The sequence below is a fragment of the Rhinatrema bivittatum genome, chromosome 16, assembly GCF_901001135.1.
Source record: "Rhinatrema bivittatum chromosome 16, aRhiBiv1.1, whole genome shotgun sequence".
NCBI lineage: Eukaryota > Metazoa > Chordata > Amphibia > Gymnophiona > Rhinatrematidae > Rhinatrema > Rhinatrema bivittatum.
In genome coordinates this window covers 32499723-32512577 of record NC_042630.1, presented here as the reverse complement: position 1 = coordinate 32512577, position 12855 = coordinate 32499723, and the positions used below count along the sequence as shown (strand labels likewise).

The 12855-nt window shown below is 51.8% G+C and overlaps 1 protein-coding gene across 1 annotated transcript in view; it reads right to left on the bottom strand.

Moving 5' to 3' along the window:
* Positions 1-12855, bottom strand: part of LOC115077183 (T-complex protein 1 subunit gamma) — a 40859-nt gene that overhangs the window by 15975 nt on the left and 12029 nt on the right. Inside the window, exons 5-8 of the mRNA XM_029579446.1 lie at positions 11207-11303; positions 10583-10700; positions 10128-10314; positions 9757-9906 (exon numbers count right to left, since the gene is read on the bottom strand). Coding sequence (XP_029435306.1) covers positions 9757-9906; positions 10128-10314; positions 10583-10700; positions 11207-11303 — 552 coding nt within the window. The remainder of the gene's footprint in view (positions 1-9756; positions 9907-10127; positions 10315-10582; positions 10701-11206; positions 11304-12855) is intronic.

Below are 12855 nucleotides of genomic sequence, written 5' to 3'. Positions count from 1 at the left end.
GTGGTACACCACAGCTCGAACACCTTCCAGACTCGAACATAGGCCGATGTCTTTCGTGCCCGCAATAGCGTGGATACTACCGCCTCCAGGTAGCCCCGACGCCGGAGGCGGCGCCTCTCAAAAGCCAGGCTGCAAGACAGAAGAATTCTGCCTGCTCGAAAAATACCGGGCCCTGATGTAGGAGCTGGGGGAGGTGCCCCAGCCTGATTGGCCCGTCGATCACCAGCTGTAGCAGGTCCGCAAACCAGGGTCGCCTGGGCCATTCTGGGGTGACGAAAACCACGGTCCCCTGATGGCTTTCTATTCTGCGGAGCATCCTGCCCACCAGGGGCCATGGTGGAAAAGAAAGATATGGCGGCCACGGGAGGACCAGGGCATCCACTCCCTCCGCGCTCTCTCCGGCGACTGAAGAAGCGTGGAGCCTTGGCGTTGAGAGTGGACGCCATCAGATCCAAGTGGGGGGCCCCCCACCGATGGACGAGAAGTTGCATTGCTTTGTCGGAGAGAGACCACTCTCCGGGTCCAGCAGTTGACGACTGAGGAAGTCCGCCTGGACGTTGTCCACACCGGCGACGTGCAAGGCCGCTAGCCGGACGAGATGACGCTCCGCCCATTGCATCAGCAGCGCCGCCTCGAGCGCGACCTGCGGGCTGCGCGTGCCTCCTTGTCGGTTGATGTAGACCACGGTGGTAGCGTTGTCCGATAGGATTCTGACTTCTCGGTTCCGAAGAAGCGGGAGGAAATGTCGCAGAGCTAGCCGGACCGCTCTGGTTTCCAGACGGTTGATTGACCACTTCGCCTCCACCGTGGACCACGTCCCCTGCGTGGCGCTTCGATCGCAGACTGCACCCCAGCCTGCTAGACTGGCATAGGTGGTCACCACCACCCAATTTGGCAGATCGAGGGACATGCCACGGGCCAGGTTCAGCGGATCCAACCACCAGCCCAGACTGTCCCTGGCATTCTGTGGGAGCGGGAGAATCATCTGATAGTCCTGCAATACTGGTTTCCAACGGGAGAAGAGCGCCCACTGTAAGGTCCTGAGGTGCGCGAAAGCCCAAGGTACAAGGTCGATGGTGGACCCCATCACTCCCAGGAGTTGCAGGTAGTCCCAGGAGGTGGGCTCTGGTAACGCAGAGGACCGTCGTGTGTGATCCCGCAAGGATTGAGCTTTGTCCTGGCGCAGAAAAACTTTGCCCAGTAGGGTGTCGAAAGTTGCCCCCAAAAAAAACCCAAGCGTTGCGAGGGCATGAGGGAGCTTTTGGAGAAGTTCACTACCCATCCCAGGGAATGTAGAAACCGTACTACTCGGGTCACCGCTGAGCGTCCATGATCGAATGACTTCGCCCGGAGGAGCCAATCGTCCAGATAAGGATGAACCAGGATGCCCTCCTTCCGGAGAGCTGCCGCCACAACTACCATGATCTTGGTGAAGGTGTGCAGCGCCGGCGCCAATCCAAACGCGAGAGCCGTGAACTGAAAATGCTGGTCCAGAATTTTGAAACGAAGGAAACTGTGGTGGTCCGGGCGGATGGGAATGTGCAGGTAGTCCTCCGTTAAGTCCAGGGAGGCGAGGAACTCCCCCCGATGCACCGCCGCAATCACTGACCGGAGCGTTTCCATGCGGAACCGAACGACTCGAAGGGATTTGTTGACTTCCTTGAGGACTAGGATAGGCCGGAAGGAACCGTCCTTCTTTGGTACGACGAAATAGATGGAATAGTGGCCCGAGTAGCGCCTATCTCCCGGAGTCTGTCCAGAGTCAGCTGCACCGCTCCTCTCTTGAGGTCCGAGCCACAGGGGGAAAAGATGAACCTTCCCTGCGGGGGGCGGACAAATTCCAATGCGTAGCCGTGTTTTATGGTATCCAGGACCCACTGGTCCGAGGTGATCCGTGCCCACTCCGCTTAGAAATACGTTAGTCGGTCCCCAATCCTGGGGACAGGGGAGTGGGCGAGACTGGCATCATTGTGAAGACTTGGTATAGGGGTTCCCGGTTCCGGGAGTAGTGCGTGCGGGCCGATGCCCGCGGAAGGCGCACAACCAGGGCTGAGACCTGGGGGCGGATGGCCGGGAGCCCGTCTGTCTGTAGCCCCTGTAGCGCCGTTGCGCTCTGGCTCTGGTCCGAGAAGAAGAAAACGCTCTGGATGGTCGAAACCTATCCTCCGGCAGCCGATGAACAGCGTTCTCCCCCAGGGACTTGATGATCTGGTCCAAATCCTCCCCGAAGAGGAACTTGCCCCTGAAGGGAAGAGAGCCCAGACTGGACTTAGAGGACGTATCAGACGCCCAATTGCGTAGCCACAGTAGTCGTCGTGCTGCCACTACCGAAACCATGGATCTTGCGAGGACCCGAAAAAGGTCGTACGAGGCGTCCGCCCCATACGCCACTGCGGCTTCTAGCCGATCTGCCTGGGCAGCCTCATCGGACGGCAGGTTCTGAGACGTGAGGAGTTGTTGCACCCAAAGGAGACTAGCCCGCTGGGCAAGCGAACTGCACATCACCGCCCGCATACCCAGAGCGGAGACCTTGAAAACCCGCTTAAGGAAAACTTCCAACTTACGATCCTGTGTGTCCCGCAACGCCGCACCTCCCGTCACTGGGATAGTCGTCCTCTTCGTGACCGCCGACACTGCGGAGTCCACCTTTGGGACCTTGATGAGGTCCAGAAAATCTTCGGGGAGTGGGTACAGCTTTTCCATAGCCCGGCTGCTCTTCAGGGAGGCCTCCGGGGTGTCCCATTCCCTGGTGAGAAGTTGTAAAAACGAGTCATGAATGGGAAAAGCCCGAGCCCTCGGCCGGAGTGCCGCCAGGACAGGATCTCCCTTCCTTGAAGAAGTGATGACAGCGGGAGCTACTGGGGCAGGCGGGTCTGGTGGCGGATCCAAATCTAATTCTTGGATGATCTGCGGGATGAGGTCGTCCAGCTCTTCCCTCTGGAAGAGGCGTAGGGTACACGGATCATCCCCCTCCTGTGTGCCGTCCCCTTGTCCCCCGTCCGGGAGGTCAAGTCCATGTCCCGCTGGGTCTGACACCGCCCCCACTGCCGCGGGTGTGGATCGGACCCGGGTAGGAAGGCGGGAGGCCCCCACTCCCGGAGGGTTGGGGGGGGCCGGCGTCGAGGGCGACATCCGAGGCATCTTAGGAGGGGGGGGGGTCCCACAGGTGCTTCCAGCCCCTGCAGATAAGCGGTATGCATGAGCAGGATAAACTCCGGAGAGAACCCCGGCCTGCTCGGGTGTGCTTCGGGGGCGGCGTGGTTCCTGCTCCCTGGCTCTGGGTGCTTGGTTCCTGCACCAAAATCGGGGAACACCCCCGCTGGTAGAGTCCTCCAGGGATCCGTTCTCCCTCGTGGCCTCCAGGGATCCGTTCCCCCTCGTGGCCTGCGCCTCAGGGCGCTCAGAATGTAAAATGGCCGCCGTTCCCGCCAAAAATGGCGGAGTGGCCAGCCCGCACCGCCCGGGCAAAAAAGAGAAATCAGTCAGGGACTGTGAGGTACCTTCCCCCCCGGGAAGGCATCGTGCACAGATGCCCTCCCGGGAAATCCGGGTCCCCGGGTCTCCGCAGGCCGCACAGCGGGACGGCCGCGGCATCGGGATCGCTGCAGGAGAAAAGAAAAAGCCACGGGGGGGGGCCACGCGCACAAAGACGCCGCTGCGGGGGGGCCCGGTCGGCCCGCACTGCCCGCTGTCCGAAAATAGAGGAGGGTGCCGCGGGGGGGCCTTCCCGGCCACACGACCCGCCCCAGACATCTTTCCCTAAATGGCTCAGCAGCCCATGAGGAGCTGTAAAATGGCCGCGGGTGAGGGAGTAAAGAGCGAAGAGGCCGGCTCCACCGGCTTTCGCGGGCACCGGGGGCTGAGCTGTAAAGGAAAAAACTACAAAGGAAAAACAAACTTACCCCTGGCTGCAACGAGAAATAAACAGCAAGGCCGCAGAGAAGAGACAAGGAAGATAAGCCACTCCCCAGAAGTTGAAAGAACTCTGCCTTTTTTTTTTTTTTTTTTAAACTTAATACAAACTTGATACAAACTTGATCCACAGAAAAAGACAACAACAAGCCATAATCAAGCAAGAAAGTGAAGGAAAAGGAGGGGAAGCCTGATTCCCCTACTCGCATCTGCTGGAGTCAGAAGATACTGAACTCCTGCAGAGGGGGTAGTAGTATATATGGATACGCCCCCTCAAAGCTTGTGCTGACTCCATCTGCTGGATTGGGGACATAACCCACTGTCTGGACTGATCCAGGTACGTACAGGGAACTAATTTTCCTGTCCCTGTACGTACCCGGATCAGTCCAGACTCCTGGGATGTACCAGAGCTACCTTACCTGGGATGGGATCCGGAGAGACCCACTCGGAGCACTCCTTCTAGATCCATCTGAGGCAGCCCAGTACGGAGAGGGTGCTTAGGTTTGGATGGTTCCGAACCCCCCTTAGACCCAGACCGCTTCTTAGCAGGAGGTCTGGACCCCAGCGAGGCTAATTTTCCTCCAGCCTGTAGCTTTCCAGACTTCCTTGCCTTAAAAGCCTTAAGGAGTAACAATACAAACTCCGAAGGAGGAAGAGGAGGAGGAGTCAGTAGCCCCCTCAGGGCCATCCTCCGTCGCAGGCGAATTAGGCTGGAAAGGTTCCCTTTCTCCTGGAAACCTTGGCTGAGGAGAAAGAGGCGGCGGTAAAAACCCCTCTCCCATAGCTGCCTGAGTTGCAGATGTAAATGACTGCAAAATGGCCTTGGATCAGCCCCAGCCTGACCAGAAACAGCAGATCGTGAAGGAACTCGGGCAGACTTAGTTTTAGTGATTTTCTGCACTTTCAAGGCCCCGGAGGATCCCTTCCCCCCGTAGACATGCTGAGCAGAGGAAGAGAAGAGAATCTATACAGAAAAAAATAAGAATAGCAAATTTGGACACCTCCACACCAGGAAGGAGAGAGAGCGAGCCGCCACCGCAAGCTGACAGGAAAGTTAAACTTGCTCGGTAGTCCAAGGTGCTAATCCTGCAGGATGGAGTAAACCGGCTCCCCGGTGTCGCACCCAGAGCTGCCAAAAGAATATAATAGGGCCCTCGACCCTGCCTTGCAGCTGCCTCAAAACCAGCGGAGGATGGTGCTCTCAGAACCTGATGACCCCCTGGGAGGCAGAGACCACACTGTAAGTAACACTGACCAAGCCAGAAGAAAAACTTTAAACTAACTCGGACTAAAAACAAACTTCACCACACAGGTTTTGCACCTCCACCATCTGCTGGAGACAGAGTAATACTGCCGGACTGTAGGTGGTACCATCCTATATATAGGCAGAGTTTGTTTTGAAAACTGCTCTGTCTCCATCTGCTGGGGGGGGGGGGGCAAAACCCAGGAGTCTGGACTGATCCGGGTATGTACAGGGAATGCCTATTCACTTTAAGTATTCTGGAATCCAGACTGGCCAGGGGTACTCCAGGATCAGATTGAGGATCACTGTGAAGGACCACCTTAGTGTACAAGGCAGAGCAACTCACCTTCCTACTGCACAAAAAACACTTTTCTTTCCATTTTTCATCTTTAATGGGAGTTTTTTTTTTGTCAGAGTATAATATATGGAGTACAACAAAATGCACTGCTGTCTCCAAACAGCACCCTTACATAAGAAGTTGCCATACTGGATCAGACAGAGTCCATCAAGCTGAGCATCCTATTTCCAACAGTGGCCAACCCAGGTTACAAGTTCCTGACAAGTACCTAAATATTAAGGAGATCCCATGCTACTAATGCCAGTAATATCACTGGCAATTCCCTAAATCAACTTGATTATTAGCAGTTTATGGACTTCTCCAGGAACTTATATGAAAATTGGTTCTTACCTGCTAATTTTCGTTCCTGTAATACCACAGATCAGTCCAGAAAAGTGGGTTGTGTATCCCTACCAGCAGGTGGAGTCAGAGAACAATCAGAACTTTGGGCACTGCTACATAACGAGAGCGCCACCTGCAGTCACTCAGTATTGACCTCTACCCAAGCCCATGCTAACAGAACTAAATAACGAAGGGTAGCACCCAACCACATTTCTGGACTACCACTTCGTCGCTGGCAAAAAAGCAGACCGAACAACTGCTAAAAACTGCTGCATGAATGTCTGCAAAAAAGGAGCTTAAACAATAAAAAACTTAAGCAGTTCTGACCAAGACAGTCTTTCGGTATCTGAAGAAAGGGGTGGGCCTCTGGACTGATCTGTGGTATTACAGGAACGAAAATTAGCAGGTAAGAACAAATTTTCATTTCCTGAACATACCCAGATCAGACCAGAAAAGTGGGATGTACCCAAGCCAACTTACACTGGGTGGGAACCTGAAAGACCCGCACGAAGCACACTCTCCCCGAAGGACGGTTGATCAGAAGCCTTAATGTCCAATCGGTAATGTTTCATAAAAATGTGAATAGACCACACCGCCGCCCTACAGATCTCCTGAGGCGACAGTAACTGACACACTGCCCAGGAGGTAGCCTGAGCCCTAGTGGAATGAGCTCTGAGACCCAAAGGCACCTGACGCCCTCAGGCTATGTATGCCGCGCAAATGGCTTCCTTAATCCACCGTGATATGGTCGCCTTTGACACTTTTTGTCCCCCTTCTTTGGGCCACCAAAGAGAACGAACAAATAATCAGAATGTCTGAAGTCATTGGTAACCTCCAGATACCGCAATAAGGCGCCGCACATCCAAAAGATGAAGGTCTCTGTTCTGAGAAGTCTCCTGGGACCAGTTAGAGAACCCCGGAAGCTCCACAGTTTGATTGACTTGAAAGGCTGAAACCACCTTAGGGACAAAGGACGGAATCGTACGTAACGATACCCGATCGTCGTAAATCTGAAGAAAAGGATCCCAACAAGACAGCGCCTGCAACTCAGATCCGACGGGCCGAGCAAATGGCCACCAAAAACACTGTTTTCAAAGTCAGATCTTTCATGGAAACTCCACGAAGAGGCTCGAAAGGAGCACCACACAGAACTCGCAGGACTAAATTCAAACTCCAATCCGGACACACTGAATGTATGGAGGGCACAAATGTTTGACCCCCTTAAGAAACAGAGCAATATCCGGATGTGCTGCCAGCGAACAGCCGTCAAAGTTTCCCCGCAAGGCACCTAGAGCTGCAACTTGTACACGAAGGGAACTGAACGCCAAGCCCTTAGCATGGCCCTGTTGCAGAAAGTCAAGCACCCGAGGAACATGCACCGCTAAAGGGTCGCAGGAATGCTGACGACACCATGTCTCAAAAAGCTTCCAAACTCTCACATAGGCCATAGAGGTGGCTGGACGTCTCGCCTGTAGGAGGGTGCAAATGACTTGTTCTGAATAACCCCTCAAGCATAAAAGTTGCCTCTCAAAAAGCCAAGCTGCGAGAGAGAAGCGATCCTCCCGATCCGAAAATATGGGCCCCTGACGGAGCAGATGCATTAGATGAGCCAGCTGAAATGGACCCTCTAAAGCAAAAATGTACCAGATCCGCAAACCACAGACGACATGGCCACTCTGGCGCCACCAGAATCACTCTTCCCAGGTGCCGCTCTATGCGGAGAAGCCGACCTATGAGGGGCCAGGGCGGGAAGGCATACAGCAGAATCCCTGTGGGCCAATGACACACGAGAGCGTCTATGCCCACCGAGTCTTGTTCTCGGCGATGGCTGAAAAAAAACTGTTTTTGCGTTCATCTGGTGGGCAGTGACCAGAATCCAAAGTCTCCCACTCCCGGGTCACTAGTTTGCGAACCTTCTTAGGCAGAGGAAAAGATGTTCTGGGACCCCTAATGCCGTCGAGGACTGGATTGATGCCCTCGTTGTCAGACTCTTCTTGAGAAACCTTAAGTCCCAGAACTTCAAGGACCTGGGGAATAAGGGGTATTAACTCATCCCGCTTGAACAAACGCACCACGCAGGGGTCATCCCCCTCCGTAGGAGGGTCATCGGGCTCATCTGGATCATCAGTATCCACATCAGCGGGATCCGGCTGCGGATTCGGTCTGCCGCCTCTACTACCTCAGAAGCCAGCGTCGCCCCAGGATCGGATCTCGCGTACCCTGGGGAGAATCCCGTGGGGTGAGCCTGATTAGAGAAGTGCTGATGAGGGTCCGTACCCAGACCTCTTTTCTCAGGCGGGTCCAAACCTGCCCCCAGGAAACCGGGCTGCTTTACCGTCGAGCGTTTCCTTGCCAGGAAAGCCTGGTGCATAAGGAGGACAAATTCTGGGGAAAACCCCTCTGGGTCCCCCTCCCCCACTGGAGAGTTGGCTGGGGTGAAATCATCATTTCCCCCGGTGAGGTCTTCTCTCACCGGGGCTAGAACAGGCGGAGAATCCTCTTCCCGCAAAGCCGAAGGAGAGCCAGATATTCCCTCCCCAAGGGAGGAGGCAAGCAGCCCTGAAAAGCTCTCTAACCCTGGGGAACACACTGCGCATAAGGAGGCCGCATCTAACGCCTGGCCGCGTGAACCACACACGCGGCAGGCCTGCGATTCTGTTTTCAGTCCCATCCACAGCAGCGCGCCAATAGTCTGAAGTGAAATAGAAAAGGGTGCGAATAAAAAAAGAAACGCTCAGAGCCGCAAGGCAGAGAAATTTTCAGTCAGGCAGGACCAGAAAAACAAACTTTTCATGCTGCAGGCTAAGAGACTACCGGCTGAGGAGAAAAAATGCGCGCAGCCATGCCGCGGGAAAGGAGCCTGTCTATAGTGAAATCGCAAAGCCCCTAGCAGGGAAGCAGCGACTAAACGAGGCACATGGAGAAAAACTCAACAATGCCCTCAGAAAACGACCCGGAGCCCCAGGACCTGAGGGGAACACTGCTGACAGCTTCCCCGGCCGGCCTTAAAAGACCCGGTCCCTCCTGCACCTCTCCTTACCTCAGCACTGAAGACTGTCAGTCAGCCGCAGTGAAAACAGCTTTTTTTTTTTTTTTTTTTAAATTAAACTTTACCAAGACACAGAGAAAAGCTGTTGCAGGAGACAAGAGAGCAGCTGTAGCAGAGATGGTGGTGAGTAGCCAGGAGCCCCTGGTCGTCAGACACCGAACTGTGGCAGGCGAAACCCTGACAGGAATATCCAATTCCCCGGACGCCCGGCTTCTACTGAGGGATGGCCCACGAAGGCGCCTAACACCTCAGGAAGCGACCGTAAACCATAAAATTAAATTCAAACTAACTAAATAAAAAATATAACTAAAGATGCAGGATTGCATCTGTACCACCTGCTGGAGTCAGAGAAATACTGAGGGACTGCAGGTGGCGCTCTCATTATGTAGCAGTGCCCAAAGTTCTAATTGTTCTGACGCCACCTGCTGGTAGGGATACACAACCCACTTTTCTGGACTGATCTGGGGATGTTCAACAACCAAACCTTTTTTAAACCCAGCAACACTATTGTCCTAACCACATCCTCTGGAAACAAATTCCAGAGCTTAACTGTGCAGAGTGAAAAAATTTATCTCAGATTAGTTTTAAATTTGCTACTTGCTAACTTCATGGAATGCCCCCTAGTCCTATTATTCAAAAAAGTAAACAACAGATTCACCTTTACCCATTCTAGACCATGATTTTATAGACCTCTATCATATTGCCCTTCAGCTTTCTCTTCTCCAAGCTTAACAGCACAGTTCCCAAACAACCACAATACACATGTGAAAAGCTGATTTAGAAAACATCCCACCACCTCCAATGTCCTGAGATTATTGAAATTGTGGAGAAGAATTCACAAAAGAAGAATACTGTCCCCCCCCTCCATAGTACCTGGCTCTCCCCTTTCTTGTACTCCAGTGAGCAGTCCAGTAAAATGATGCGAGGATTCTTGATGCACCTACGCATCTTGGGATGAGTGACATCTTTGTTTATCATTACTCCACGTAGGACACATGAATCTTCAATTATACCTCCGGGAATCTAACAGGCACAAGAAGGTGAATCAAAATTAATATGAAGGCAAAAAAATGTCTTAAGGCTGGACTGCAATATACCAACCAGGACCCTTGAAGACAGGCTGATGTCAAGATATAGGTCAAGAATTCTCACATTCCTTTTTCCCCAACAAACTCAGTTTAAATTTTAACAGGCAGAGAGAAGTTTTATTGATAAACTTTCTCTAGAGTGAAATGTGGCATTACCTTTTCTACTTTGGCATATTTCTTGATGTCAATTTCCTTCCTGCCGTTCTCCTCAAACTCAACGGTTTTCACAGCATCAAGGGCGATGTTACAGGCCAAGTCAGACCAGCGACTGATCACCTTGGTGTTTATAGCACTGTTTATGATCTTCAGCATCATCTCACGATTATTCACATCAACTGACATGCTGGGGCAAGGGAAAGCAAATGGCTTAAAAAAAAAAAATCAAAACACCAACTCAACTGACCACTTCACTACATCCACAAGACTCTGCATCATCAGTTCATTTCACTATAAAGGTTTCTCATGTTATCCCGATGTGCCTCAGTTCTGTTCTGAAGTGAATGCCTCATGTGGTGGTTCTGACAAGTCAGTTTCTAGACTTATTTGTGGCAGTGATCACCAAACTGGTCAACCTCACAAAAGCATTGCCAAAAAAGAAAAACACTGTCTACCTGTTTTCTTTCAGGGTGGTGATAATATCATCCAGCGCCTTGCGATATGCACTAATAATCACAGTTGGGTGTATCTGCTGTGCCAGGAACTGTTCTGCAACAGCCAACAGTTCTCCAGCTACAAATCAGAGAGCAGCATTAGCACCAACAGAGCAAACAAAGCGTACTAAGAGGACTACAAGGATTGACAAGTAGTATAAGGCTAGCAAATTTGGACTTTTAAGCTAGTAAAAGCTGAAAATTAACTGGTCATGGTCAGTATTCCCTAAAGATTCAAAATAATGCCACTGTTTCAGACTGTTGTGTCTATGTAGCAAAAGATAACAGTTAATGAACAAGTCTAAAGGAGGAGCCAAGGATAGCAATTTAGTGAGAGTTAGAAAAAAGCTGCAGGAAACCAGAGGGGAGAGGGTCACAAGTAAGAGGCACTCATTGGCTGTCAGCAGGAGAGGAAAGGGTGCAGAAACACCACCATGAAACAAAGGCAATGTTTACATTTTCCAGAATCATATGCTGAAAAGGGCCGAGTTTTCCAAAACAAAATAAGAATCCTGCTTAACACACAGGGCTCATACTACTCTATATTGAAAGGCAACAAAACACAAGATGCACCAATTCTCCTACCAAGAATAATGACAGATGTTGTCCCATCTCCAACTTCCTCATCCTGTGTACGGCTGATCTCAATCATGGATTTTGCTGCCGGATGCTGGACCTGAATCTGTGCCAATCCAATTTTAAAAAAAAATGAGAAAGGCTTGTTTAAAAGGATATTAATAAATAAGAAAAATATTACATATTGCTATACAAAACGGTAGAAATTTCTAACCTCTTTGTCTTTACATAAGAAAATTGATCCTTACCTGCTAATTTTCGTTCCTGTAGTACCATGGTTCAGTCCAGACTGCTGGGTTATGCCTCCCTTCCAGCAGATAGAGACAGAGAAAATCTTCGAGCACGCCCTCTCTTAACCTGGTGTGCCACCTGCTACTCCTAAGTATTTGCTCAAACCCAAGCAGAATAATCTTATAGAATAACCATTTTTTTTTAATGCCTTAACCTAACTCTATCCCCCCGAACCAGCAGAGGATGAAGAATAGAATTTTGACAACAGGAAAAAGTCTTATAAAAACCTATACATTTCTTCAGAAAAAGCAAGAGTCAACAGTACAGTACAGAGCGAGCAGGCTCTCCACCCACAAACTGGAAACCCCTCAATGGGTGGGCGTCTGGACTGATCCGTGGTACTACAGGAACAAAAATTAGCAGGTAAGGACCAATTTTCCTTTCCCTGAATGTACCCGGATCAGTTCAGACTCCTGAAATGCACCTAAGCTCTCCTAATTAGGGAAGGACTGCGAGAGCCCCGCTCGGATGACACTGGCCCCGAAACTGCCGGGGTCTGGTAAAAGTGTGTAAAGACCTTCAGGTAGCCTCCCTGCAGATTTCCTGCAGGGAAACCAGCTGGCACTCTGCCCATGATGCTGCCTGCGCTCGGGTAGAATGAGCCCTCAAGCCCTCCAGGACTGGGTGACCAGACACGATATAAACAAACGCTATTGACTCCTTTAACCAATGAGCGATAGTCGCTTTAGACGCTAACTGTCCCTTCTTCGCACCTTGCCACAGAACGAAAAGGTGATCAGACAAACAGAATCCATTGGTAGCCTCTAGACAGAGCAACAAAGCATGTCTGACATCCAGCTGTCTAAGTTGTCTCGCATGAGGACCTGTCAGCTCCACAGCTGGAAAAGCCAGAAGCTCCACCGATTGAGTCACATGAAAGGCAGAGACCACTTTTGGCAAAAAAAAGATGGGACAGTTCGTAGTGACTCTCCGGAATCCGAGAAGCTCAGGCCGACAAGGCCTGAAGCTCCGAGACCCTCCTGGCTGAGCAAATGGCCACCAAAAACACACAGTGTGGAGATCCTTTAAGATGGCCTTCCTGAGCGGCTCAAAGGGAGCCCTCGCACAACCCCCGGAGAACCAGGTTCAGACTCCAGGAAGGGCATAGTCTGTGAGTCGGGGGGGCGCACATGCTTCACGCCCCGGAGAAAAAGCACTACATCCGGATGAGTCGCTAGCGGAGCACCCCGAGTATGGTTCCTCAAACATCCTAGGGCAGAGATCTGAACCTTCAGCGAATTATAAGACGATCCTTTGTCCAGGCCATTCTGCAGAAAAGAGAACTAGAGACACTGAAGCCCTACAAGGAGCCACCCTTGAGGCTTGCACCTTCCAGACGTGAACATACGCCAGGGACGTGGAGGCTT